The 26,723-nt window shown below is 38.2% G+C and overlaps 6 protein-coding genes across 17 annotated transcripts in view; 2 read left to right on the plus strand and 4 right to left on the minus strand.

Annotated features, from left to right (window-relative positions):
* The first annotated feature begins 105 nt into the window (after nt 1–105).
* Nucleotides 106–13,705, plus strand: LOC109860378 (uncharacterized aarF domain-containing protein kinase 5). Of its 8 annotated transcripts, none has more exons than XM_020439422.1 (11): nt 107–832; nt 9,803–10,063; nt 10,237–10,541; nt 10,701–10,826; nt 10,979–11,137; nt 11,278–11,409; nt 11,565–11,730; nt 11,881–12,051; nt 12,171–12,342; nt 12,429–12,596; nt 12,828–13,705. In XM_020439422.1, the coding sequence occupies exons 2-11, from the start codon at nt 9,985–9,987 to the stop codon at nt 12,919–12,921; spliced, it is 1,572 nt and encodes a 523-aa protein (XP_020295011.1). In that variant the 5' UTR covers nt 107–832; nt 9,803–9,984; the 3' UTR covers nt 12,922–13,705. The 8 variants fall into 8 exon arrangements, with proteins under 8 accessions (XP_020295068.1, XP_020295011.1, XP_020295028.1 ...); XM_020439439.1 differs by lacking the exon at nt 107–832 and adding an exon at nt 3,452–3,532; XM_020439463.1 differs by lacking the exon at nt 107–832 and adding an exon at nt 6,613–6,780.
* On the minus strand, nt 958–6,586 carry LOC109860434 (tumor protein p53-inducible nuclear protein 2). The gene is made up of 4 exons (XM_020439515.1): nt 6,496–6,586; nt 4,026–4,199; nt 2,995–3,476; nt 958–2,804 (listed from the first exon to the last, which is right to left on the minus strand). The coding sequence occupies exons 2-4, from the start codon at nt 4,174–4,176 to the stop codon at nt 2,658–2,660; spliced, it is 780 nt and encodes a 259-aa protein (XP_020295104.1). The 5' UTR covers nt 4,177–4,199; nt 6,496–6,586; the 3' UTR covers nt 958–2,657.
* On the minus strand, nt 6,787–9,583 carry LOC109860429 (uncharacterized protein F13E9.13, mitochondrial). The gene is made up of 6 exons (XM_020439503.1): nt 9,315–9,583; nt 9,053–9,135; nt 8,723–8,863; nt 8,278–8,477; nt 8,017–8,144; nt 6,787–7,851 (listed from the first exon to the last, which is right to left on the minus strand). Exons 1-6 carry the CDS (start codon nt 9,385–9,387, stop codon nt 7,643–7,645), a joined length of 834 nt encoding a protein of 277 aa, XP_020295092.1. The 5' UTR covers nt 9,388–9,583; the 3' UTR covers nt 6,787–7,642.
* LOC109860416 (eukaryotic translation initiation factor 2 subunit 2) lies at nt 13,497–16,767 on the minus strand. 2 transcript variants are annotated; one of them, XM_020439487.1, is made up of 7 exons: nt 16,595–16,767; nt 15,810–16,070; nt 15,407–15,563; nt 15,295–15,327; nt 14,376–14,566; nt 13,938–14,222; nt 13,497–13,806 (listed from the first exon to the last, which is right to left on the minus strand). In XM_020439487.1, the coding sequence occupies exons 1-7, from the start codon at nt 16,610–16,612 to the stop codon at nt 13,762–13,764; spliced, it is 990 nt and encodes a 329-aa protein (XP_020295076.1). In that variant the 5' UTR covers nt 16,613–16,767; the 3' UTR covers nt 13,497–13,761. The 2 variants fall into 2 exon arrangements, with proteins under 2 accessions (XP_020295076.1, XP_020295081.1); XM_020439492.1 differs by lacking the exon at nt 15,295–15,327.
* A 424-nt stretch (nt 16,768–17,191) lies between these two features.
* LOC109860112 (serine/threonine-protein kinase mrck-1-like) lies at nt 17,192–18,742 on the plus strand. Its single transcript, XM_020438985.1, has 5 exons — nt 17,192–17,306; nt 17,428–17,665; nt 17,939–18,099; nt 18,276–18,391; nt 18,574–18,742. The coding sequence occupies exons 1-5, from the start codon at nt 17,238–17,240 to the stop codon at nt 18,653–18,655; spliced, it is 666 nt and encodes a 221-aa protein (XP_020294574.1). The 5' UTR covers nt 17,192–17,237; the 3' UTR covers nt 18,656–18,742.
* Nucleotides 18,743–25,818: 7,076 nt separating this feature from the next.
* LOC109859317 (glutamate receptor ionotropic, kainate 1) overlaps nt 25,819–26,723 on the minus strand; it is a 137,135-nt gene continuing 136,230 nt past the window's right edge. For 2 of the 4 annotated variants that reach the window (XM_020437465.1, XM_020437446.1), the window contains one exon: nt 25,819–25,991. In XM_020437465.1, the coding sequence (XP_020293054.1) occupies nt 25,911–25,991 (81 nt within the window). In that variant the 3' untranslated portion in view covers nt 25,819–25,910. The remainder of the gene's footprint in view (nt 25,992–26,723) is intronic. The other 2 variants (XM_020437455.1, XM_020437476.1) reach the window with 1 other exon arrangement.

Raw genomic sequence — 26,723 nt, forward strand, 5'->3', positions numbered from 1 at the left:
TATACAATATATAATATAAATTAAAATTCAGAAAAGATTCTTGAAACATTTTTTAAATACGTTAATTTTTATAATATATATTTTAAAATATATTTGACTTTTTTATACATAAATAGGATTCTGTGTGTGTGTGTGTATATTTAGTGACGTACAAATAATCCTTTTCAATAATAATGTTGTATGGTACAGCCACTTTTCTTTACGAAATAAAAATTCCGCTAAATGTGAGGCGAACGTTTCTCTCTTCGAATTTGGCGCGAATTTGACGAAACTGAAGGGCGTGTTTACAACGCAACAAAATCAGTTCGAGAGAAAGTTACCAGAGCCCGGACCAATCGATCGGCCCAACTGACCGATGCGATTGGCGAATTGTCACGTGTGATCTGCGTGTAAATCGAGTTTGATCTCGCCCCATACGTTTCTGGCGCGTGACTCAAAAATGGATGACGGAACGAATGTGCGTGCATCTTTTTTTTTTTTTTCTGATTGATTCAACATTTTATGCAGCGCGTACGTAAAATGTGGATTTTGATGATTCGAACTACGAAATTTTGTAGATAGGATTATTTAAGGGAGGTTTTATTGAAATATATGTGTGTGTGTCGAACGTGCCTTCAGTCTCGTTTGATTGGGCACGCGGAGTTATTAGGAATAATTTGTTAGGTTAGTTCACTCTTCGTCTTATATCGATAATGTGCGCGTTTGTAACAAATCGATAACAAATACTATATAACAATGCAATGAGAAAAAAACACGTGAAAAACGTCGAAGTGCAGTGATCGCACGTGGAGTTTCTTTTTTTCGCGCTCGCTCTGTTTCTATCGCAACTAAGGTGAGTGTGTTACATAGTTCTTAATAATCTTTGCGTTGTATTCCTTTTTATTTAACAGTTCTTTTTTGAAAAAATATCGGTTCTTCATTATTTTGTTTTGTTCTCCAAAAACACGAAAATTTCTGTTTTTTTTTTTTTTTTTTTCATGTGAGAGTCGAGAGGACACGGTCGATTGCTGTGTGACGAGCATTCGGTTTCGTTATAAAATATTTGTGTTCGTTTCTCGAATTTCGATGCTTATTAAAAAGTATATCTTCAAAATTACATCATTGTTTGTACAAATGAAAAACTGCTTTTTCGATCTCTCAAAGTACCTTTTTTTTTTCTCTTCTTTTTCTAACTTCTCAAGATATAAAGGCATACGTGGCGTCTCTGTAGAGAGATGTACATTTCTTAAATATTATAGAGAAAGTTCTTGTTTTTTGTTGTTGTTTTCTTTTTGTTTGTGACGAATGTGCAAATACACTTTCGATACTAATGCAATTAATTAAGTTGTAACTGTAAGAAATTATTTAAATATACATAATGTATATATATATATATTTATGCCATTGTGTGTGCTAAAAATAAATAATTATAATTAATCAATCTTATACTTAAATGAAGTTAAATGAAGCACATGTACATATATATATATATAATCTTAACAATGCACTAATAATATCAATGTCCTCGCACGTGTGTATAATGATGTACTTCACTCTTAAAACATACTTTTGTGAGGACTCCTGTTAACCCTTTCAAGATAAAATTGCATATCTTCAATATTGCTTTGTTTCGATCACCTGTACAAGATTATGGAAATTACATATATATGATAGGAATCATTTTTTGCGTGAACGTGGTTTGTCAGTAAACTTCCATTGCCAAATAGTAGAAGTTTAAAAATTATTGCATTCGTTTTTTGTATGACTCCTGCGTGAGGAACAATTTGTTTTTATTTTATATGAAAAAAGAGAATCATCGCCATGTGTATAATTTCTAAAATGATTACAACGAAATATCTAGAGATGTTACAATAAAATTATATGCGACTACGCTACAGGGTCCAAAAGATAAATATGTACACACAATGATATGAAAAACTTAATAAGAGAGAGATATATATATGTTATACTAGAACGTAATCACTATTATCGTTAAAATATTAAAGGAAAATTTAAATTACTTAAAATATATATGGATTTTTTTTTTTTCAGAAAGGGTTAAACGTGTCACTCGGTTTTTGTTTGTATATGTGAGCTATAATCCTAGTTACCAAATGTACACACTTCCTCACTATACTTGGGCGAACAAGTATACGCTCGCACTAGTAAAATTTCGTTGCAACAAATCTTTGTCAGATCTTTTCGTGCGCAAACAGGGCTTATATAGCAAAACAATCGAAACACCAGAGTCAATAATGATAAGAAGTGAAGCAAATTGAGATCATTGGTGAGCAGAAATAGCTATCACGTATTGCAACTGTCCCATTTCTTGTTATAAAGGCCGGTTTTACTCCAATTAATTTGATCGGTTTCAATTAAATGTTAATCGTGTTTAGTCACTTTGTCTAATCAAAAAATTGGCCGCTCCCATCGGAATCGCCATGTCGGCCGATCAAGGTAATCGAAGTTAAACCTGGTTTCATTTGTGTACACAATTTTTTTTTGAATAACTAAAACAAAAAACAAAAAAACCACACAGTGTACACAAGACAAGTTAATACGAAGCCCTTCAGTTTTCCGTTGTTGCAACGAACTTCACTATGTATGGCTATTTTGTTGTAGCGTTGGTCATGTTTTCAGGAAGAAGTTTAAGTACAGCTTGGCCTGAGATCGGATGACTAGCACTTTCGGTTGTTGTTTGCTCCACTATTGCGAACGCGCAAACGTTCTTGGCGACGAAGTCGCTTACCTTTTGCCTGACGCACTTTGTTGCTTTTCTCCAAACGAGTTCGTGTCAGGTTCTGAGTCGAACGTTTCTTCAGCATCTGCGAAAAATAAAGTAGCGGGTTCTCGATAAAGTTAAAAGTTAACAGTTCGAAGATGTTCGCAAATTTCTAACTTGACGGTATCGAACTTAAAGATATTTCTTCGAAGACTTGATTTTCAAGATGTCTCTTTTGTCAAAAAGACGGATGTATCGATAACAATTATAAGAAACTCAAAAAAAATTCGTACCACTTGAGCTCGTTTTTGAGCGGTTTGAAGTTGTTTTTCAATGTTAGCTCTGTTGTTGTTATTGTTATCGGACACGGGTCTGTCATTGTCGATGGCTTGCATCTCTGCAACAACTCTGCGCGACAATTCGTCAATATTACTTCGATCGGGACTGCAATCTAGTGATGTGGACATAGTGCATAAAGTGGACACCGAAGACGACAGATTAGCTGGCGGTGCCGGAGGAACATTTTGGGGAAGATCGGTGACATCCGGGACGTTGCTGTCCTTTTGATTATCCGTCCATCTATCCGGCGAGGGTGGCGGGGTGTCTGGAACGACAGCAGGCGACGTAGGCGTTCCGGACACGACGGAATAAACGGACATGCTGGGATGTTCAATCAGCAGATTCTCCATAGGCGAGGTGGCCACTTTGATAGGTCCTTCTTGTGTGAACACTGCAGGTGGCATTTCGTACCACGGCTCCTCCAGCGTGCCCTCAACTGAAACGGGAGAAAGGAAAGTGCATCAACATAATCGATGCTTCTCAATGATCAAGGTGTGTCGCAAACAAAGATACAAGATTTGAAGAGAGAGAGAGAGAGAGAGAGAAACACCGGTAAACATTTCAACAAAAATCCAGTTTTTTACGCCCATTTCGCAAATTGATGTGTTAAATAATAAACTCGGTTCGAAAATAAAATCTGAGAAATTATTACCGCGCGCATTTGCGATCTTGCGTAACGAATCCACGAAGAAACCAAGTGAACGAGCACGTGAACGAGCGACGAAGTGAATGAGCGGATAATAACATAAGACGCAGTTGAAACTATCTCTTTATCGCTTATGACCAATCTATTTCTGACCCATTCGCTTTCTTGGCATATCTAGCTTTAATATATTTGAAGTTGTATACAATAATAATCTTTTTCTCTCCCCGTAGTTTTTCTTTTAGAAAAACTGTGTGTTCTTATTTTCGTGTGTGTGTGTGTGTGTGTGTGTAAGTGATAAAGTTTGAGATAAATTTATTAAAAATAAACTAGATTATGTACCAGTCCGGTCAATGAGGATCCATTCGTCGTTCTCGACTTCCACTTGTCTGAATCTCCGCGTTATCCCCCGGGTTCGAGGATCCTCCTCGAGCGAGTCCTGCGTCCCGGAGTAGTTACCACCAAATAAGTAACCGACGAAGTTGCCCAACATCTTGATCTGTTATCGCCCGACACCTGAAAGAGATATCGAATTAATAAGACGCACGCACACAAATGCGCTGAATAATATTAATATTAATAGCGACAACTTTGTATTTTTTTTTTTTTTTTTTTTTTTTTTTTTCTTTTCTTCTAATCATCATTTTGTATTGTTTCTTATTATGATGACAAGGCACAAGTGCGACGTTTTTCAAATCGTTCCGCGTCATTCTCTTCGAACGATGACATTTACGTTTATCGAAGTCCCGATCGTTTGTTCTCTCTTTTTTTTTATTCTACTCGAATCGCGTGTTCTCAATTCTCGAGAGTTTTCGAATCGAAAAAACGGATTCTCGTTGCATTTTCGAGTCTCCTTCTCTCTCTCTCTCTTTCTCTATCTTTATTTCGGTCTCTTTCTCTCTCTCTCTCTCTCTCTCTCGGTTGTATAATCTCAACACACTTTTGTGGGCGGGCGAGTGCGAGGCGATCACGGCGACCTTGATCTCGAATTTGCTTCTCTCTAGTTAGAAGGGCAACGACGAGTCTTCTTTCAAGCAAGCAGTTTTCCTCCGTGTTGTGCATAATCGCTTGCCAACTATTTAAGTACCCGATATGACTGTAAATATACTCGCGTACACGCACGCATGCACGCACGCACGGCACACACGCACACTCGCTCGCGCCCATTACAAAGTGATCATTGTTCTCTATCGAGTAGTAATATAATCGAATTATTATTATTATTATTCACAAAAGTAGAAAAATATTTTTAGTTCTATAATTAACTGACAGAAATGTTCTTTCGCTTACTTTATAATTCGAGAGAGAGAGAGAGAGAGAGAGAAAAAAAATTAATTATCTCGATTTTTTTTTTCAAGAAAATTCACGCACCAGTATAATTACAAAGAGAGAGTGTAATGACATCCAATTAAGAGAACATCAAGAAGAAAAGAGAAAAACCAAAAAAAGCGACAGTTCGCTCCAATAAATATATTCGACGCGATTCGCGTAAAAGAAAAAAAAAACCTCGTGTTGAAAAGAATCAAAATCTGTAACAGTCCTCGATCGGTGCGTCGCAAAATTGCATTTTTTTTTTCTTTAAATAGAATCGTCGTTGAATAAAATCATTATCGTAATTACTGGTTCCAATTACAATTCTAACGCTCGCGCGACCGTCGGCATAAGGCGAAAGAATTGCAGATTGTATAATTTATTTTTGCCGTGACATCATCCTGGCTTATTCCACAATTGGCTGAATGACTTACATCATGCTGAACTCCGAGCTAGTATTCGAGTAGCGAAGTAACAATATCGATGTCCGAGAGAGAGAGAGAGAGAGAAAAAAAAGAGATTAAAATGTAGCTAATCTCGGGCTCGTTTTTCCAAGATAAAACAATAGTAGCGAAACGTAATCGACGACATCCGCGCGCGCGGCCGTCGTTTTTTCATTGTTTTACCGTCTCTCGCGACCGACTTTCCTTTCGCAAATTTTTTTTTCCGCAGTTTTGTCTCCCCCTCATCGATAATTACAAACACAAACTTTGACGTGAGACGTTTGTGCTTCTCTCCGAACGATTTTATCGCTTTTTAATCTCAAAGTACGTGACTTGTAAACAGAGATTTGAAAGTTTACGGTAACGTTTTCGAGTTATCGTTTTTTGTTTTTTCCATTTTCAAAGTAAGTCTTTTTTTTTCTAAGGCACAAGAATACGAATTGTATACACACACACGCGCGCACGTTGAATTATACATATATTAGGAAAACACAGAGCTAAGAGCTACGGGATAAAGAAAAGTAAACAAATCTCCGTCGTCAGGTCGTCTCAGAGTATTCGCCTCATCACTTCCGCGTCATTTTTTTCCCCTTTTCTCGAATTTAGCTTTGTGTGTTTACATTTATTTAATTTTAACAAAAACAAAAAGAAAAAAAAATCACAATGTGACATCAAAAATCGCGCAATCGTTCGCTCGCGATCTCGTTTCTCATCGCGAATGACGTGCTCCAATCGTTACCGAACACGAGAAACACGAGTTGCTCGAGTGTTACACGCGATGAAACGACGGAACGACGGTGGGATTTTGTCATCGTCGCCGAACGTCTTTGTGTCAAGTTACGTCAAAGCATCTCGGAGAGACTCTCCGAGACGCTCCTTTCGGTCGGAACGCTTCGGTCTCGCCAACGCAAAAAGCAAAATAGGATAGACACAAGAAAATAAAGTAGTCGTTTGCGACGACGGCCAATGACGTAAGAAAGGGAGAATTCAGGAGGGCACACACAACAAAGAAACTAGCCAAGGGCGGCGCGGAAAAGCGTCCGCGGTGATAAACTTGCCTGAACAGTATCGCGTTTGAGGAGCCGTGGTAACAACTGCTCGCCGTCAGCTGATTTCGACTGTTGGCTGGCTGGCTGCTGGCTGGCTGGGCGACCCGACGGAGTCCGACGACGAGGGGCAACGCGGGGGCGAAAGGCGGTTGCCGATGAGGGACGGTGAAACGGAAGGGGCAGACTCCCGGCGATGAGTCCGGGGTGTGAGGGGAAGCGCGATGGAGTTGGGAGAAGCGGAGTGAGACGGAAGCGAGTTCGTTGGTGCGAGGGTGTAGCCGGGGAGAGGAATAGGTAAATGTGGAATGGAAGGGGTATCCTCTTGATGCAGAGGGGCGAGAGCGAACAGGGAGAGCGTAGAGGGGAAGGATAATGTCGACGCGGTAGGGTGCCCGTAGAAGCGATGCCAGGAGTGTATTCTAACGAGGGTGGTGATGCGAGACCACGATATGTTGTGTTTTACGTCTAGAATAATGATTTTTCTTTTCTCTCTCTTCTCTCTCTCTCTCTCTCTCTCTCTAATATGACAATTTTAATTATTCTTAGATTACGTTGCGCCGAGACGTGCCCGTCTCCAAAAGCGACTTATCGACATTCGCGATTATTTCCGCTTTTAGATTTCCCAACTTGGTAACTTGCGATACATGTTTTTATTATATTCTGAGACTTAAGTCTTCAATTTACAAGTCACGCGTAATCTTTTATCTCGTCAGCAAAGAGTCGCGGAGAGAAAGAGAGAGAGAGAGAGAGTCTTGAGTAACACAAGATGACTAGTTTCGAAATAAATTATTCAATACCGGTTTGATTTTATCTCTCTATTAAAAAAAATGCGAAAATTTATCAGGAGAGCGTTTAGAATTTCGCGTATAGTCCGTATTTTGTAGATAAAAAAAATATACGTAGCGAACTTCAATAGTTTTCCTCAACATTCTCTTAATTATTTCCTTTGTAGATCGATATATGTATTTTGTTGTCTCCGGGCGCCAAAGCGTCCGCTTCGCACATGTGCAGAATTCAGCCCCGTCAGCGAGCGCGGAGTCGATCGAAGGTGGGAGTTCGGTCAGCTGGTCGAACAGCTGCCGATTCCTTCGTAACTGGCTGGGCTGGCTGACTACTCGCTGGACGTGGTTCTTTCCACGGCGTTTTCGCTTTCTCGCTACATTCGCGTCGTTGTTTGTTGTCGTCGACTTTTTAAATGCCCGACGAAGGCGCGTACTCGCCGCGGGTCGAGCGCGTTTTCCCAACGGCCGTTCGTCTTCAGGTGCGATCCAACGATCAGCGCGTCCGCCGCGTAGTAGCTGTCCACATTGTCTAACGTCACGCCCGAGCCGATCAGCACCGGCAGCCTCGTCGCGACGCGCACTTCTGCAAAAGTGTGTAACATGGCGTCAGATCTCCTTCCATTTTACGACAAACTCCTTTGTTCGTGCCGCGGTTACAAACGCGCGTCCTGACGCGTAGAGAAACGCGCAAGAATCAACGAACGCGTTTATAAAGAGAGATACATGTATGTACAAAAGATACACGCACCTGCGAAGTCCTTTGCGTTAACTTCCTCGCCGGTCGCCGTGCCGGTTACGACGACACCGTCGGCTAGAAAAAATTCCGCGGCTCTCGCCGTTTCCGACAAGCTAACGTCGGACGTGATCGCGTGCGAACTGCAAAAAAAGACGACGCGTAAAATAGAACCGCGTTCACGTGAAAGTTTTATTTTCGCGACATAAATAAAATAGCGAAATGAGTCTGGCAACGCAGAGATTCCGGACAGAGAGATCTCTATTTCTCTCTCACCTATGTTTCTTCTTAACATCGGCGAAAACAAGAACGTCGTCCGCGTCTATGTATCTTCTGTATCTCAACAAAGGTCCGGCGATCGCGTCGATGAAACCCTCATCGGCCACGTGGGAGAAGACAAATCCTTCGACTCGGATAAATTGCAGCCCCGCGGCTTTGGCTACCGCGATCGCCTCCTTGTTGCATCCCGCGAGAATCTATGTGTGCGATCGAATCGCAAATAACATACAACAAATATCCGAGCGGTTAGTTGAAATTCTCATTAGTTGACATAAATAATTGAGAAAGCGGCTCGAGAGAGCTTTACGCGCGAGCCGTCGAATGAGCAGCGCCGAATCAATCTCTCTATCAGATTTAACAGACATTTTTGAGTTTCAGCTCTGGGAAGTAAACAAACATGGAGAGATAATATCTTCAAAAATCCCGTCGGATTTTCTGTTACCTGTATGCCACACGGAATATCACGTGGCACGATGTTTCTCACTTCCGTGCAGATTTTCGTCATTGTGCTTGTGACCTCTGGCGTCAGGTCTTTGTGCCTCACGTAGGGAACGTCGTGCATATTTTCCAACAGAATGCCGTCCTGAAAAATGCCGTGCGTACACATGTTGTTGACAAAACAACAGATATGTCCGACGGAGAGTTACGATAGAAAAAAAGAGACTTTGATTATTCTTGACGTGGATCTCTCGACCGTCTGCTTAATGTTGTGTATCTCTCATTTGAGATATCTCCCGATGTGATGTTATCTGAGTATTTGTTAAAAATTTACCACGCAACAGTCCGAGTATATCTGGGCCTCCTTGACCGCGTCCGTCGCGATCTTCTCAAAACATCCTCCGTACCTCGGCGTTCCTGAAACGCGTTGTTTCTAATCTAAATTGTTATTCAAATCATTGGTCGGAAACTACACCGAGTTGTTGTTAATTCAATACAAATGCTTTTTGATATTCGCGCACGTGGCTGCTAAGATCGAGCTCCACGGATGTGCGGACACGAGTCGTGTGTATGCGTGTGTATGTATATGTATGTACCAGGGAGCGCTCCTACGTGCACCATTCCTATGATCGAGCAGGATCGCGGGAATAATTTTCGAAATCTCAACATTTTTCTCGGCGGCGGCGCGCAACTGGATCGTGTGCGAACGTTTTTACAACCGCGACATGCACGCACACGATTGCCAACGACGCAGCGTCGTCACGACGACGACGGCCAGAGCGCGATATACCGAGCCAAACTGTTCACGTGCTAGGCCGTTAACATGCGCTGGTAACAGTGCGTGATCGGTTGTTTTATCTCGCTCAAGTGCGTATTTCTCGATAACGAAAGATTATTGTGTGCGTTAAATCGAGTGTGTTTTAAGATTGCGCGTGCGAGGAAAGATTCAGCAAGTCCAAATGAACAACACAAAGATACGGGTTTCTCCCTCTTCCTCCTTCTCTCTTCCTCCTCCTATCTTTCTTTGTCTTCTAAATAACACATCCGATAAGATTCAAATTTCTGTTTGTTTTTATGTACACAGGAGGACAATCGAGTTGCTCTTCTAATCGCAAGGACGACATCCCCACCACGCAAAAAGGCGGACCTTTTTGAATAACGTCGGACTTCTAATTGTTGCTTCTGCTGTTGAATCTGCTGTTTATTATTATCCGTTTTTTTTTTGTTTTGTTATTTTATCCGTCAGCTCGCGATCAACCGCCAACAATGTTGCGAACGAGACTTCGCTTCGGATATCTTTCAACCAGTCCATTTCTCTCAAGTCGCATCGCTTACGTGGGCACAGGCAAGTATTTTCCAAAATATACGGACTTGTTTACGTAACAGAGAATAATATACATAGGAAAACAATTTTTATAATTGATGTGTGTATTTTTATAATTAATATTATTTAAAGAACTTCACACACAGAATGTTGTCACATCTGGAGATAAACAAGAAACGATTGTGTTGTCGCAGGGATAGCCCTTGTGAGCGTAAGTTACGCTCTTCTACCTTCACGGAAGAAGAGAACGGTGAGGAGCGTTGCGGGAAGCTGCGTTAGATTTGCGAGATCGTTGAAGATCGGTTTGACGATATCTCTGGACTACTTGATCGCGCCTGTAATGGGTTACACGGATTCCGAGATACACGAAAGATCCGCCGACCGAATCGTTGAGGGCTGTCTGCGGAACGGTGGAATTTACATAAAAGTCGGACAGGGCTTGGCGGCGATCAATCATATCCTTCCGAAAGAATACACGGAACGTTTGTCATTGTTGCAGGTATAATATTCTCACGAATATATTTGAGTTGAGATTAAACTTGAAATTGCAAATACATTTCGGTTAGATTATGTATATGTATATGATTTTGTGTATATTTCTGCGTGTGTGAATATAATAATAAATTACGCGGTAAATATTTGGACGTTCTTATTAAAGGACAAATGTCTGACCCGAGAGAACGACGAAATGAAAGAAATATTTCTGCAAGATTTTAATAAGAATCCGGAAGAAATGTTACGTAAGATTGAACCTGAGCCAGTCGCGGCTGCCAGCTTAGCTCAGGTATTAAAAATACAAAATGTACACACGTGTACACGCAATTTTATTGTTGCAATTAAATTTTAACAAAATCGTCGCACAGATGTTTACAACCATTATTTACGTGTTTTATCTGACGTGTTGATTCACCTCGTCATTTTTGTTCTTTTAAACAGGTGTACAAAGGTGTAACTCTTGATGGGGACGAAGTAGCGATCAAAGTGCAATATATCGATCTTCAGGACCGATTCAAATCCGATTTAAAAGCGATGATGTATCTGCTAAAAGCAGTTACGGTGATACATCCGAAATTCGACCTGTACTGGGTGTTAGATGTAAAGTTAATATTGTTACAAATTATCCGCAAATATCCGCATATTTATTGTAACTCTCTCTTGTCTCGCGTGATTAATAAAAATCTATTGTAGGATTATTGTTTACAAAAATTTATTTTTAATTCATTTTTATTTTGCAGGAAATAATTGATACTTTATACATGGAACTAGACTTTGAGAACGAAGGGAAAAACGGAGAGCGATGTGCTAAAGATCTGAAGAAATTCGACTTTGCACATATACCGAAAGTCTATTGGGATCTCACCACTAAGGTGTTAGTTTCTTGTTTTGGTTAACTTTTTTTTTAATTAATAAAATATATATCCGATAATATAATTCACACAAAATCAATTGTGTTATTCGAGTAATTTGAATTACTGATCTTCCACGATTTTAATCGTAATTTTTTTTTTTTTTGTGCTTTCAGAGAGTTCTTACGACGGAATGGATCGATGGTGTTAAAGTAACCGATGTGAAGGGGATCAAAGATATGGGATTGGATATCGCGGACGTCGACAAGAAACTAATCGCTCTAATGGGCGAGCAAATATTTCACACAGGATTTGTGCACGCTGATCCACATCCAGGAAACGGTATTATTTTTTTTTAATCATATTATACATTCTTGACAACAATATAGTTCGCAAACGTTGCTAAGATTCCTCGTCTGTTCACTGTAGACATTTGTAATTCGATTTAACTATAGTGAGGATTTAAGTAATCGACAATCTTAACTCGCTTAGTTCTCGTACGAAAAGGAAAAGACAAAAAAGCGCAAATAGTGCTACTGGATCACGGCTTGTACGAATACCTGCCGGACAACACGAGGCACGTTTTGTGCAAGTTTTGGGAATCGATGGTTCTGAGAAATAACAACTCCCTGAAAGCTCTTGCGAGTGATTTGAACGTGACGGGTGAGTGTGTCACACAACTGTTTTTTTTTTTTCTGTAATTTTTCTTACTCAAACAGCATTTTCAGAAGTAGTGTTAAATTAAACTTTTCTCTTTTTTCGAATTTTGATTGTTGTTTCAGATTATGCATTGCTAGCAGAAATGCTACTACAAGCACCGTATCAAGTTTCTTTCGCGACGCGTCCGAACGACGTAACGCTGGAAAATTATATGAAACAAACAGTGCAAAATCGATTCGATAAAATAACAGACATATTGAAATCAATGCCAAAGAATATGATGCTAGTAATCAGGTAAATTCCAATGCGATATAATTTATATCAATTTATTTCAATTTTCTTTTCACTTTATATCTTCTCGATGGTGTTCGTTGTCTTAGAAACTTGAACATGATACGCGCTATCGTCAAGGATCACGGAGACATTGTCAATCGGTACAGGATAATGGCAAGAATTGCGACACGTGGGAAATATCGAGTCGCAAAACAATCTTTTTACAAAACAATCGCGAGGACTTGCAGCGTTGTACACTTTGAAATTCGTATCTTGTAAGTGTTCAGTAAAGAATCTACAGAAATGATTAAATGTGTAATCTCTTTTGTAAAAAAAAAAAGAATTTAAAAAGATGTCAAAAGCATTTCATCTCTAAAAAAAGTCAATATTATTTTACCATAAAAAAAATTAAATAACAATTGTAGCAAAAGTATTTTATTTGAGTCTAATGTGTTTTTACGTGATATAAAGAGATTTTGATAATTATTTTCTATTTTTATTTTCAGTTGCAACAATCTTCTGCAATGGATATCCAAGCTGTATCTACTTTTGCTGAGATCGATCGGTTACGATGTCGCGTCATTTTTACAAACAATCTAACGATATTAGAAGAATGCAATTGCAACATGTGTATAGCATATTTATTAATATTGTATACAAATGTAATACTATGAATTATAAATCGCCAAATTAACATTCCTTTGTTTACAAATTTCATAATGTTATAAATTTTATGCATATTGGGCATTAATTAAATAATAATTCTTATACCTTAAAATCTTTTGCATTATTTCTAAAGTACATAAAAACATGTATAAGTTTCATATCGGTTTCCTGTTTATTGCAATTAGTATTATTATTATTATTATTATTATACATATTTAGTCTTCTACCATCCTTGGGAAAGGAGTGATAGAAATATACAAAAGAATTTAAAGTTGAATTACATAGTAGATATAAATATACATAATTTATATTTAATAAAATTATTTAATAAAAATGTTCTTTCTATTGCGCTGATCCACCGTGTTCCGCAAGATTTTTCTGGATGAGAAAACAAATTTTATAAATAACGCTAATTTAATAAAAGATCAAAATATTTGTGAATAAAAAATTTTGAAAACAAGAGATTACATAGTTTTCATAATAATTCACAAAATGCAAACAATTGAGTGTTTAAGCATATTATGAAGCTGAGGATCTTTACATATGTATGTGTGTTTGTTTTGACACAAAATCCACACATATATATGCAGCCCAAGCCAGTTTATTTCATTTCATACTAGAATTGGTATTAAATTTTTATGACGAGCTAATACTATCTACACTCCTGTACTCAAATCAATTCGAGATGCAATCACTGTATTGTTTTTTGTTTTTTTATTATTTATGTTCCATAATTTTATTTGCACTAGCATTTTCTTAAGTGGAGAAAATTGCTTAGGCAGTTTTCGCACGAATAGCAGCGCGCTTTCCTGTGACGGCCTGTAATATAAAAATAAAATAATGTTTAAATATTGTTCTACCTCATACATACATATTAATACTGTGTTTAGTAATATTTTTTTGAGGACTATAAAATATTATATTTAAATTTAATTAAAAAAATAATTTACCTGGAAACCAGATTTTATGCTAGCAACAGAACATCTCGAGCCGCAAGTCTCACATTGCAAAAAGAAGAGGCGAGTATCCTTTTGAAGAATTGTGTCAGGCGAACGACATGTATGACACGTAACGTACTCTTTTATATATCGTCTAAGAACGTTTTCCAGTTGTTTTTGCTGGAAACGTCCTTTGATGATCAATTGACTGTTACCGTCAACTGATCCACTCGTACCTAACTCAGCCAGCAAAAAGTCTAATAAATGTTTTGGCTGCCTATGCAATGTTTTACAAATCTACAAACAGAAATATTTGCAAGATTATTATTTAGCAATAGATCTTATTCTGTGTTATACATATATTACAAAATATATCGATTTATTAATAATTAAAAAACTGAGAATTTAAAAAAAAAAAAAACACTTATAAGCATGAGTTTTATCTCCTACCTCAGTGAAATTCGCAAAAGATGTCTTTTTTGTTCCAATGCGTACTACCTGTGGCGGACGCATGACAAACTTCTGTTTCTTACCGGCTACCATGTCCGGATTTTTCTCCCGCATGATGTTAAATACTCTATCTAATAGTTCATCATATGTGTAATCTCTGTCGGAACCCACCCACAAGCTTGGCTCCTCCACTATGGAGAGAAGAAAAATATCTATTTGTAACGACTGATTAATGATAGAAAAACTTGTTGCTAGTCTATCAATTTTTTCAATGTGAAAATATACCAATGAACTGTAAGTGTGACTGAGAGTAATATATGATATTTACAATGTCACGTGAAATTAAGGAAATTCTTTTTGAAAAGCATACAGAAAAAAAAAATACATATATGTACATATTGTTATTGTCATTATTATTTTGTGCTCCCTTTATGTATCTCTTGTAAAACACTTTTATAAATTTTTTAAAATTATATGTCAGCCTATGAGGAATACAATAAAAATATTTCATCATAACTAACTACTCAAACACCTACACATACATATAGTTTTGCTACTTTATGCACTTGTTGAATTAACTTTAAAGAATGCAAAAAACTATTAAGTTATTAAATTTATTAACGTGTTAATTATTAAATTTAAAGAGTGCAAAAACTTTATCTCAGATTAATACTTCTTATTTACATTACTTTATTTACATTAATTATTAAAAAAATATGACAAATATTTTTGATCAATGTTGTTTACATTATGTATTAAAACGAGTACACTATTTATCTTTAGGAATAAAGTTTAGTCTTACAAACAATGGAATTATTTTCAAAGAAACTATTTATTGCTGTATGAAAAGTATGTAGGTGCAAGAATAATCAAGTGCAAGATTGATATGATTAGAGAGAACACCAAACATATTTCTTACCATACTCTGCACTTCGCTCAGATTCAGTGCAGCATGTTAACAAATAATGAGTAAAATAAACAACTAGATGCAAAAAAGATTTCGGCATAAAATCATTTCTTATGATACATACCATTTTCCTTGTCTTCTCTTTCTTTAAGCTCTTCCTCAGCCACCAATTCATCAAGATCTTTCTTCTTCTTTTTCTTCTTTTTTGTTTTAGAAAAGTCCATATCCAAATTGAAGTCATCTTCTACAGTAATCTCTTCAATTTGTTGTTCCACAGACTCCTGCTCAAGTAACACACAGAGTTTCAAAATATTTGAAATATAGATCATATTAGATACCACATTGCTTCTCTTACTGACACAATATCAATGCACAATTCTTGTACATTGTTTTTATAAAGAGAAAACAAATCACACATTAGTTAATTTTATTGCAAAATAAAACCAAGTTTAAGATTATCACAACTTCTTGTATTTAAAATAGATAACAATTGATTAAAAAAACCAGATTATAATTAATCAATTTACCTCTTTCTTGGTATCAGGTAGAGCTGCTTCTAATTCATCTAGATTAAATGCCTTTTTCTTCTTTTTTTTCTTTTTACCAAAATTTTCTAAGTCCAGTGCCTCATCTTCTTCAATGACTGTTGGTTCTGGCTCCTGATTTTCCTTATCCTTGTCCGCATTTTCAACCACATCTCCACTATTACCACCCTCATTGAAAGCCGAATCCATATCAAATGTTGTTTTCTTCTTCTTTTTTTTCTTTTTTAAAGTTGGATCAAACACCTAAGCATTGCGTTTTACAAGTAACATTTATTATTCACATTTGCCAATGGCACGATATAAAATTTTATTCTTATGGTTTTTCTAAAATCACTATTTTCATAAATTTTATGGATTTTGTAAATTTGAATTATATACAAGTGTAGCTGTAAAAACAAGCAATTCTACAAGAATGTAACAACATGCAACTGCATGTAATTTTAATGTAACTGCTTTATCCATCTTAAAAACTCGGTAACACAATAAGAGAAAATGGGTGAATTATGGAATGTGGACGTGCCACTCCGTATGTGCCATTTGGGCACGTGATAAGAGAAATACTTTGAGGTTGGGATCGACAATACGCTATTTTCAAAATATTTGGCCGCTAAAAATTCCTTATAAACGGCAAAGAAGAGCGTAGCTCCGCAACTTTTACGGTAAAAATGACACGTGTGAAACAGCAAAATGTTTTAATCGCGTTTCGCATTTAAATTGATCCGCCGGATTTATATTAAATTTATAAATTGGATTTGCATTTTACGTACCGAATCCTCTTCTGTCATTTTTTTGGTCGCTTATCGTCGGCTTTTTTCAATAAAGAAAACTCTCTGCTTATCGCGAACTTAAGCGACATAAAGCATGTGAGAAAAATGTAACAAAATGATTTCAGCTCTCGCTCCCTGTGCGAGACACACGCTGCTCACGAGGATTGCATCAGAAAATTTTACGGTGTTGTTTTCATGACGTAAACGTCACAACGGTAGTTACTCGGCGATCGCGGCCGGAGATTCCGTTCGACTCGACGCGATTGGTCGATTCGGGATTGGTTCGTCGACCGTTACTGGTCAATTCGCACGATCGACGGAGACCGATTGGGCAATTCCGACGGAATTCGCGCCAATCACGAACGTTGTCCGTCATGGATGCCAATGTTTTCTCGAAAAACTTACCAGTTGCGCGCGAGAAGTTGGCAACTATGTTTGAGTGGTGCTTTCGCGCCGTTGAATTGTCAGCCCTTCTTAAATCTAACGTAGCGCGAGAATTAAAACCAGATCGTACGCGCCATTTTTCGTGCCATTTACCGCGCTTCTCGAGATCAATTTGCTGTCACTTCAACGCATCTTGTTATCAGTAACAAGAAGAGTGGAAAAAGTAAACGATTGTTTTGAGAGACAGCAATCACGCGCGATGGCTTACAGTCTGATATTGCGCCCTGACCTTCAGGACATTCTGAACAGATACACGGAAATGCGTGATGTGAGTAAACGTCTTTGCTTGTGTTCAAAGAATCTAATATGCGCACTTATAACACGTTTCATCGAATTCGCGTTTTTGAGAGTCCAAAATATTAGCAAATCTTTTATACGTTTTATTACAGAAACTTGTCGCGCTAAATGCTTTCAGCGAGGAGCAGCGAAAGATCTTGGAATCCGAACGAGAGCAGTCGAAAATATTGAAGGAGAGAATGAAAAAACTACTCTGTTGGATGTTCAAACGTGAGGACGAGTACAAGGCGTCTTTGGACAGTCTGAACAAAAGGAACAACGAGTTGCAGCGCGACTTGGCCAACGTGAAACTTGAACGCGAACGTGCCGAACACACGAACGACGTCAAAGGTAAGTGACGACAAAACGGTTCTATCGCAGATACAATTTCAATTTGTAAACAATCTCACATGCGAGTAAACAGAGGCAATTGTTCAAGGATAAATAATCCTTGAATTTATGAATATTACACAAAAGTGTTTCAAAACAATTTTACAAGATTTAAGAAAAAACAAAATCGTGCAAAATAACTAATTGTGCAAATATATGTATATAATTACAAAATAAGAAGATTTAGTGCAAAGATTTAGAAAACTGAGAACAAGTGAAATAAAATCGGAGCAGTTCTCAAATTGCAGGAGGAAGTTGATTATTTGCGCAAGCAAGTAGCCCAATTTGAAGACAAGCTCAAACAGCAATTAATGTTGCAAAATTATGATCATAAGAGCGAAATTAGTGAATACAAACGTCTTTTAGAAGATTCAAATGCAAGAATATCTTTTCTGGTATTTATTACTTATATGCATTTATATACGTACATACTAAATTTAAATTTTTATTAAATCTGCATAATACTACATACTAAAGTTAAATTTTTATTAAATCTGCATAATTAAATTCTATAAAATAATGTGATTTACTGGCACTAAATTATATTTTGACATATACATTTATTATGAAGGAACGTAATGCAGCAAGAAAAACCAAATTACACAATGTAGAGAGCCATCCTGCCTTAACAAATGAAACGGAGACAAAAAAAACGGAGACAAAAAGGAAACACAATTTAGCTGATAAGTACGAGAAGTTATTTAGTTTTGAATCATTTTTCATGAATTATTTCAAATTATTGTCTAGAAAACAATAATTTATTACTTTAGAAATTTTACACACAATAGAAATCTATATCTAACACACACACACATACACACACAGATTTCTACATAATTATGATATGAAATTATAATTGTGTGTTTAAGACTGCTTGTAAAAGTCGAGAAAGTCCAGAAGAGAAGAAAATTATTTCGAGAAGACGAGGAAAATGTGTTTGATATTGTTTAAAAAAAAAAAAGATAACGTTATATTTACATATTTACATATTTGCAACATTTAATACGTGGTGCTGGGTATTTAATGTATAATGCAAATTTAATATTGATACTTATGCTCTCTTGTATACACGTATAATTATTATAATAATAATAATGCAAATAAATAGAGATAAAGATTGTAAAATATTTTTATGAATCTCTGACCGTGAACATTTTATTACGGCGATTGGTTTTACGCGCGCGCGTGTGCGTTGCATACGATAAATTATACAGTTTTTATTTAATAAATTATTCATTCACGCGCATTGTTTATAGCTCGGAATAGAACCGAGCAAAAGTCGTAAATACACATGGTATCTCGTATCTACTGGGTTTGTGTGATTCGTAATATAGTTCGCGTCAACAAAACGCGAGAGTATCGCGGCGCTACAGGATCGGTGAATGCGAAGAACGGTAAAATGTGTCCACGTTTGTATGTGTACGTATAAATTATCGGCGATTTACTTGCAAAAGAAAAAAAGAGAAAACTGACAGACGCGTCTCTTCCGGGACTACGAGAATGGAAGATTAAATTTGCAGGGAAAAACTACCTTTTTTTTTCTCGCGCGCCGATCAGTGACTTGTCCCTCGTAAAATTTTTACGCACACGCGATCGCTGTTACGTGAAATTTGTTAGTTTTCGCGCACGTGAATATAAAAATAATTAAACACACGCGGGTTCGCGCGCGGAAAGGAGAGAGAATTCGCGAAATTAGCCGCGAATGTCGAGAGCGAACGAATGCGCAAACATTTCGTCGCAATATCGGAACGCGCACGAATGCGCAATTTGTTGAAACGCTCGCTACAATTCGCCGGCGAATGTTAAAATTCGGTCAAACATTTGAAAAATTCGCGAAATGCGTTTTTTTGCGAACCTCAAAAACCATCGAACGCTGCCGACGTTCGGTCGAATGTTAGTGGCATTCAGAATTTGTTACGTCGTTGAATCGTTTCGAACTTTCGCGGAGAGAAAAAGTACATTCCGCCTCTCTATATTCAAACGGTAAAAAACATGGTTTTTTTTTGTTTAACACAATATCTTACAAGTTTACACTTTAAGAAAACCGCAATATTGTACGCATCTCTGACAATCCCCAAAACACTTCTCTTCAAATACCAACCTGCGCTAACGAAACATGTAAAGGCACACGGTATGGCACAGAGCTCTTGTTTTAAAAAGTAACGCATTAACTTGTTACATGTTACAACAAATGTTACACGACGAAATATATTCAATTTGCAAAAAGTCCAAAAAAAAAAAAAAAAGAAGTACTTCTCTTTATCGAAGAAACCGTCGAGTCGAGATGATGGCGAACAATGTCGATACTGTCGACGGCGTCTGCTTTTAACGCGACAAAGAAACTTGTTCGTTTTATAGTTCCTGTAAAGCAATATTGTTGAGAAATTGTTTCTGTACAAGAATTGCTTCGCATCGTTCGACGCGATATACATCCCACTCCCTTGCATAATGTGTGCAACGTAAAACTCGTAGATGCGCACACAATTCGGGAGATTTCGATATAAAATAGATGCCCGTTTGATACACGCACGCGTGCGTATAAGTTTTTAAGCTCGTGTCTCTCTCTCTATGGGTGCGTATACTATGAATATTTCAAGGGAGCGACTGTAAAAATTACGTTACACATGCTAATGGTTAGCATGTGCTCCTGAAAGCTATCAGGAGCCTCATTCCATAGTGCGTGAGTGCGCTCCGTGTGCCCGGGTCTTTTATTTTTTTTTTTTTTTTTTTTTTTGGTCACAATTGTCGGAAAATGACCTGGATTTTAACGCACTCTCTTTGAAGCGAACTGCGCTAAACGAACGCAATATATGGCGCGCGACTATGTAACGCGCCCACTTATACTCGAACCCGACGATTTGCACCTTTTTTTCCCTTCCTCCCGACAATTTGCGATGCCGATTCGTTTCTCGAAATGAGAAACACAAAAAAACGACATGACGTTCTCCAATGAACGTTTTTTTTTTTTTTTAACGACATTTATCTATTTCCGACGATAATCAATCTCGGTTGGTTTGCGCAAAACTGTGATGTAAAATTAATGATGTTTATAATGCCAAAGAGCGACGTAATTAATTTGAAACAGTTCACAATATTTATCATACACATATTTCAAAACAAAGATATTACGCGTTTCTAAATTTAATATTATAATCGACGCGTTGCGCGTTTTGATTTTAAATAATTAATAATTAGACAATAAATATAAGCAATTTATCGTTATTATAATGCACATTGATAAAAATATCGATTAATTTTTAATACTTGCGACGTCCGTTATAGACGTCCTTTAATCAAAGCTGCCTTTTATCGTCGGACAAACCTCTGACCCGATTAGAGGATGCAGAGAGCAGATCTGAGAGCGAGTATGCAGTATTGTCCAATCATGCATATTTCGCATCGGAAGACTGCTTTATCTGCTTTGTACCACGGATATCGGATTATATGCGATTGTAGATCTGCGATGAAACATTATTTCCTCGAAATCCGTCGAACGCGATCGCGAATTGTTGAGATTGATTGGATGCGGCTATCGTGATATTTTGCCGTGGCGGATCCACGTCGGAAAAGCAAATGTATGTAACATATGTACAATGAGATTAGTAATAAACAAACGATTTCGCATCGATCGCGAATGAACGAACGATAATAAGATAAACGGGTTTTTTGGTTTTTAATTCTATTAGAGCGATTTTAGTAATTTTCCTTTTTTCCACTAAATTCTATTTTATTTTAGAAATGTAATTATTATATTTTAAATTTTATAAAATATAATTTTTGTAAAATATAATTTTTCAAAAATATGTTAATTTAACATAAAGATAAAAGAGAAAGAGAGAGAGAGAGAGAAAGAGAGCCGTTTATTACGAGCTTTAAAATTGTTTTATTCCCAGCATTATTAAATACTGTACAATCAGTGTTCAAATGTTTTTATTTCGATGTAGAGAAAGTATTCGAATGTTTGTTGTTGTCCTCGCTGTTGACGAAATATATTCGTTCTTGTTTTTTTCTCTCCTTTTTTTTTTTTTTTTTTTTTTTCTACAGACAACACAGTTTTCACAACGCTCCGATAGATCGTCACTCTGTTCGAGAGTTGAGCTCGTATTATTCTCTCCTTCGATATATTTTGTATGCAAAGAAGAAACAGTGTGTAAACTGAAACCCGTCATATAACGTAATCGTTGTAATAATCGTTACCGTTATCGCACCGCGTATTACTCAACTCCGTATCATATCGGGTTTTTATATATATATATGCTTTTGGAAATTTTCATACATACAAATTCAACGGCGTTGAATGGTTGATGAACTTTTTTTTTTTTTATAGTCCGCGTGTAAAGATTCTCGAAACGTTACGAGACCGAGTAATACGCGCGAAACACAAACAAGCGAGTTTCGAATTAAACGTCTGATATTAAATTTCTGGTCTCTCCGTTCTCTCTGTGCGGTGTGGGAAAAAAATACGCGCGGAAAAATTGCGATGTACATTGTGTCTAGCGAATAGAAAAAAAAAAAAAAAAAAAGATTGTGTTAATATTTCCTGTCAGTTTTTTTTAAACAGTGGCAGTATATTTCGCTCGCGTTTTTCACACAATTTTGCATTCTTATTTCTCATTTTCTTTTTTTTTTTGCGAAACGCTTATGTCAAGTGTGTTCGTCGCGCACACATAGAATCGCTCTTCTCATCTCAAACATCACGGCTAACAACGTGTCAATAAAATTGCTGCACGATATAATCTCTTTTTGTTTTCCTCTCAACAGCCATATAGTAATTAAATTTATTCACAGTATATACGAAACGCGTATCACGATATCGTGTATGTGTGTGTGTGTGTGTCTTTGTGTATGTATGTGTGGATAAAAACCGTCGAGCTTCTTCTCTTTCTTCTGTCGTGAAAAACACACGCTGTACACACGTCAATTGATAATATAAACTATTCAATTGTGTCAAAATACGACTGGGTCTTCTTCCTCTGACGCAGCTTTCGCTCCGCAAAAGTTTCTCACCCTCATCGCGCGTATACCCCGCTTATGTACACACGTCGACATATACATACATGTACATATATATATTTATATTTATACATATATATTTACGTTAAGTATAATTTTTGTTTTATACACATCACACATATATATTTATACAAAAGATTTATAAATCACTTCTCGACAAGTGGCGTGTCCGTCGTCTTATATATATAATACAATTGGTTGTTGTTCGTGGAGATGCTATCGATTTTGTATTTTAATAAACGTCGTGTCGACTAGAGGGGCGGCGGTAAAACGCGCCAAGCGAATTATAAAGCATTGAGGTTTTTCGAAAGGTCGAACAACGCGCGCTCTTTCCGACGCACAACAGATCGGTTCTGTTTTTGAATTTTTATTAAAATTTGCAGATTTTGTACGCGAGTGAAAATTTTGCTCCGCCCCTGACTTTCGCGCGCTCGATTCCGTTAACGTACTTTTACGAAGCGGCGACTATGTATTCTCTCCGCAAAAGCAATATCAACGGAATCGCGCGTTCGCTCCAAATTATTAGATTACGTCGTTTTTGTTTTTCTTTTTTTTTCTTTAAAAGCTGAACGTGGCAGTGTGATCACTAATGTGAGAATTTGGTCCGAGTCGTATGATACAATCGTCGAGGGGTTTTTAAACCGTCCAGCGTTCTTGTGTTCAGATCTATATCGATTTCGCTCGCTTTGCAGTTTTCTTTCTCGCGAGTTTTTCTCTCTTCGCGAGAAAGAGGAGAGTAAACCGCTCAAATCCCGCAAGTATTGCAACAATATATTTCCGAATCGAAATTTATTATTATCGTCCGTCGGAAACTGCATTTTCCAGCGAACGCGTTCTTTGCTAAGACGCGTGTTGTACGCGCGTCGACTTGAGATGCTTTGTATTCGCTTTATACAGAACCGCGTCTAAGAAAATTGCGTTTGAACCAAAAATACAATTTTTCGAATTGATTTACGTATTTACCCCGCGAATCGGTCACTTTTACCAGCTATTTTGCGAATAAATTTGACGTTATTATCTTTGATTATTTATCGGTTTCTATATCAGTAAATTTTCTAGAGATCTCGCGATCGCGCGCTCAAATGCGATAAAACAACTTCCAATAAAAACTCAAATTTTTCCTCGAACGAGCTTCGTCAAATCTCTAAATTTGCTCTCGATATGTTTGGCTCAAAATTATGATAGTGTATATCGAATTTTCCGAGGTGTCGAGTTCGCGTTTTAGACGTCATGTCGCGTCGCGGTCGTCGGTTCTGATCGCTTCGGATACTTCGTACAAACTTCCTCTCTCGATTCGAAGCTGTCGCTTCGGGAAATTTCGAAACAACACGAGCAATTCCAGGTCAACTGGCAATTGCACGCGCGGCGACGTTTCCATTTTACATGTGCGCGGTGTGTGTTCCCATTATTCCGATTGATACACGTGTGTGACACACACTCACGCACCGATACTTTTCGATCTAATCCCCGAATTCAATTCGCGCGTGCGATCAGACGCGTGCGATTCCCGTCGGTTTACGAGGAATGCAAAACATAACATTCCGTTATCTTCATAGATTCACAAACATCTACTCCCCCTCCCCTCCCCCCCTCCCCCTCCCAATATTTCCGGGAGGATCACTCGCTCTCTCTCGCTTACGCTATCGTCGTTCCTCTTTCACGCGGTGAAACGCACATGACCGGTCGTGTAGTTTCCATTATTCCGATTGGAATGCACGTTCTTGCGTTCGGACATCGGTCACGATCGATACGTCCCCGGGATATCATACGTGCCGGCGTGTAATCCCGGTTCGCAAAATTTCGAAACGCCGTGAAATTCTCTGGACACAACAATCGCAACGCGCCGCGCCGCTCCGTTGAAACAACGCGGAAACGCGTTTCACAAAACGTTTAGCGTCGCGTGTCTCGCGAAAGAAAACCTCACAGTCAACCGTATATTCATAGATGTATTTCACGTCCAAATCGATCGATTCGAACGCCTCACGTTTGCACGCTCTCGATCGCTGATGATCCGTCGATGACATCGTCGTCGGCGCGGGATGGCCCTCGTTGCGGTTTACCAACCCGCCCCGGCGACTAGATGCGCTATAAACACGTCTCCTTCTGATCGACGTTAACGACCACGGAGGCTTGTGTGGGCAGTTCCTTTTGGGCCGGTACACCTGTCGGCACCTCCTCGAGTATTGGTCAAAGGGTTGTGGTCCTCGAAACCGTCGCCGAGGGCGGCGGTGGCGGCGGGGGAGGCGGCGAAATTACCACGTCCGGTTCACCCGCTAGGTCGCAATCGAATCTCCAGAGAATGTTCTCAGGATGGTCACCTCCTAACATACATGCAGAGCAGATAATTTCACGTCAAATTACGTTTCCTGAATTTCTGCTACTGTTATTAAACCCCGCGATCTAGTTTTTTCTTGTTTTATTTCAAACGAATAAAATAATGTGCAAAATACACAGACTGATATCGGAGCGCAAACCGATTCGAATAAATGAGAGAAAAAACTTGAGAGTAATAGAGAATTGAATAATATTTTTTCGCGGCCGAATGTATTTCTCCAAACTCCGGTACACAGGAGGAAAAATTGCATCGCAATAATTTTTTTTTTTTTAATTAATTGATCGATATTTTCGCTGGACCGAAAGTAAAGATACTTTCAGTCCAGCCTTCCTTGTGAAGAAGAATACGTGTAAGAAGAAAAAATTGAGAGAACAATAGGAAAATTGCATCAAAACATTAGTGTTTTTTTTTTTTTTCAAACTAATCAATCGATATTTTCGTGTGACCGAAAGTAAGAAAGACACATTTCCATTTCGACATTCTTTGCAATATCCCTTTGTTACAATTGCATCCACGATGTTGCGAACTAATCATGCAAACCGTAACGATCAAGGATAACGCTCGACCGAGCGTACTGATAGGTTTGGGGACTATCGGGGCGTTTGTGGCCGAGAGATAGACGAGATTCAACGTACCTTGACCCAAGATGATGCCCGAAGAGCCCCGTCTCTGTCTCGGCGGAAGTGCTTGGTGTTTGTGCGCATGATGGCTGTGTAGGTGTGAATGTGAGTGGCAGTGTGTGTGACGTGTGCGCGTGGAGGTGACTTTGCACGGTGGCTGTTGTTGTTGTTGCGCTTGTTGTTGTTGTTGCTGCTGCTGCTGCTGTTGGTGAGAACGAAGATGAAGATGAGGCCTGTGCTAGGTGTTCCCGCCATGGGGCATTTGATCGAAGCTCAATGATTTCTTCATCTCCGTCATCGACAACGCACCACCCTCCTGCTGAGAGAGAAGTAAAGCGCAAAAGTGTTAGCTGTATCGAGTCGAGGCGAGGAGAAGAGGAAGAGGAAGAAGAAGACGAGCTTAACTGCGACAACGCGCAAGCGAGGTTATTAAAAGTTGCGCGCGGTTGTTAGAAGTTATATTAAAGATAAGCGAGAGAGAAAGAAAAAGAAGGCTTATATACACTCCCCCATCTCCCCAATCATCGGGCGATAGCGCGTTGATAACGTATCGTGTCTTCTATCGGAGCAGTCTGTTTGACAGGAACGGCACGTGCTTCTGGCGAAACGAATTTGTTTTTTTTTTGTTTTTTTTTTTTTTTTTTTTTTTGCCAGAAATTTTGCCAGGAGAGAGAGACTCGGGGACGGCGTTGATACCGCTTTCGGATCACGTTTTTGGAATGAAACGAGAAGTGAGCGCGTCGTGTACACGCGGAGATATCGCCGGTTTGAAAGACTGCTGTATAAAAAGGAATCCGACGCGGTTAATAAAAATATTCTTCGTGAATAGTCTCGTGAATTTTTCTGCGAAAGCCGAATTTCTTTCCAATTTTTCGTTCTTCTTTTTATATGGAAAAGAATTATGAAATAAATATACATATATATATATTATAAAAAATAAATAAAAATAAAAATATTATCCGCAAACCTGATGAGATTTTAGAATGACATTCAAAACGCAAATAACTGTTTGACACATTACACAAGGACTTTGTTGATTTTTTTCTGTGGT

This window comes from Pseudomyrmex gracilis, unplaced genomic scaffold, assembly GCF_002006095.1.
Source record: "Pseudomyrmex gracilis isolate BER0280 unplaced genomic scaffold, ASM200609v1 scaffold_7, whole genome shotgun sequence".
NCBI lineage: Eukaryota > Metazoa > Arthropoda > Insecta > Hymenoptera > Formicidae > Pseudomyrmex > Pseudomyrmex gracilis.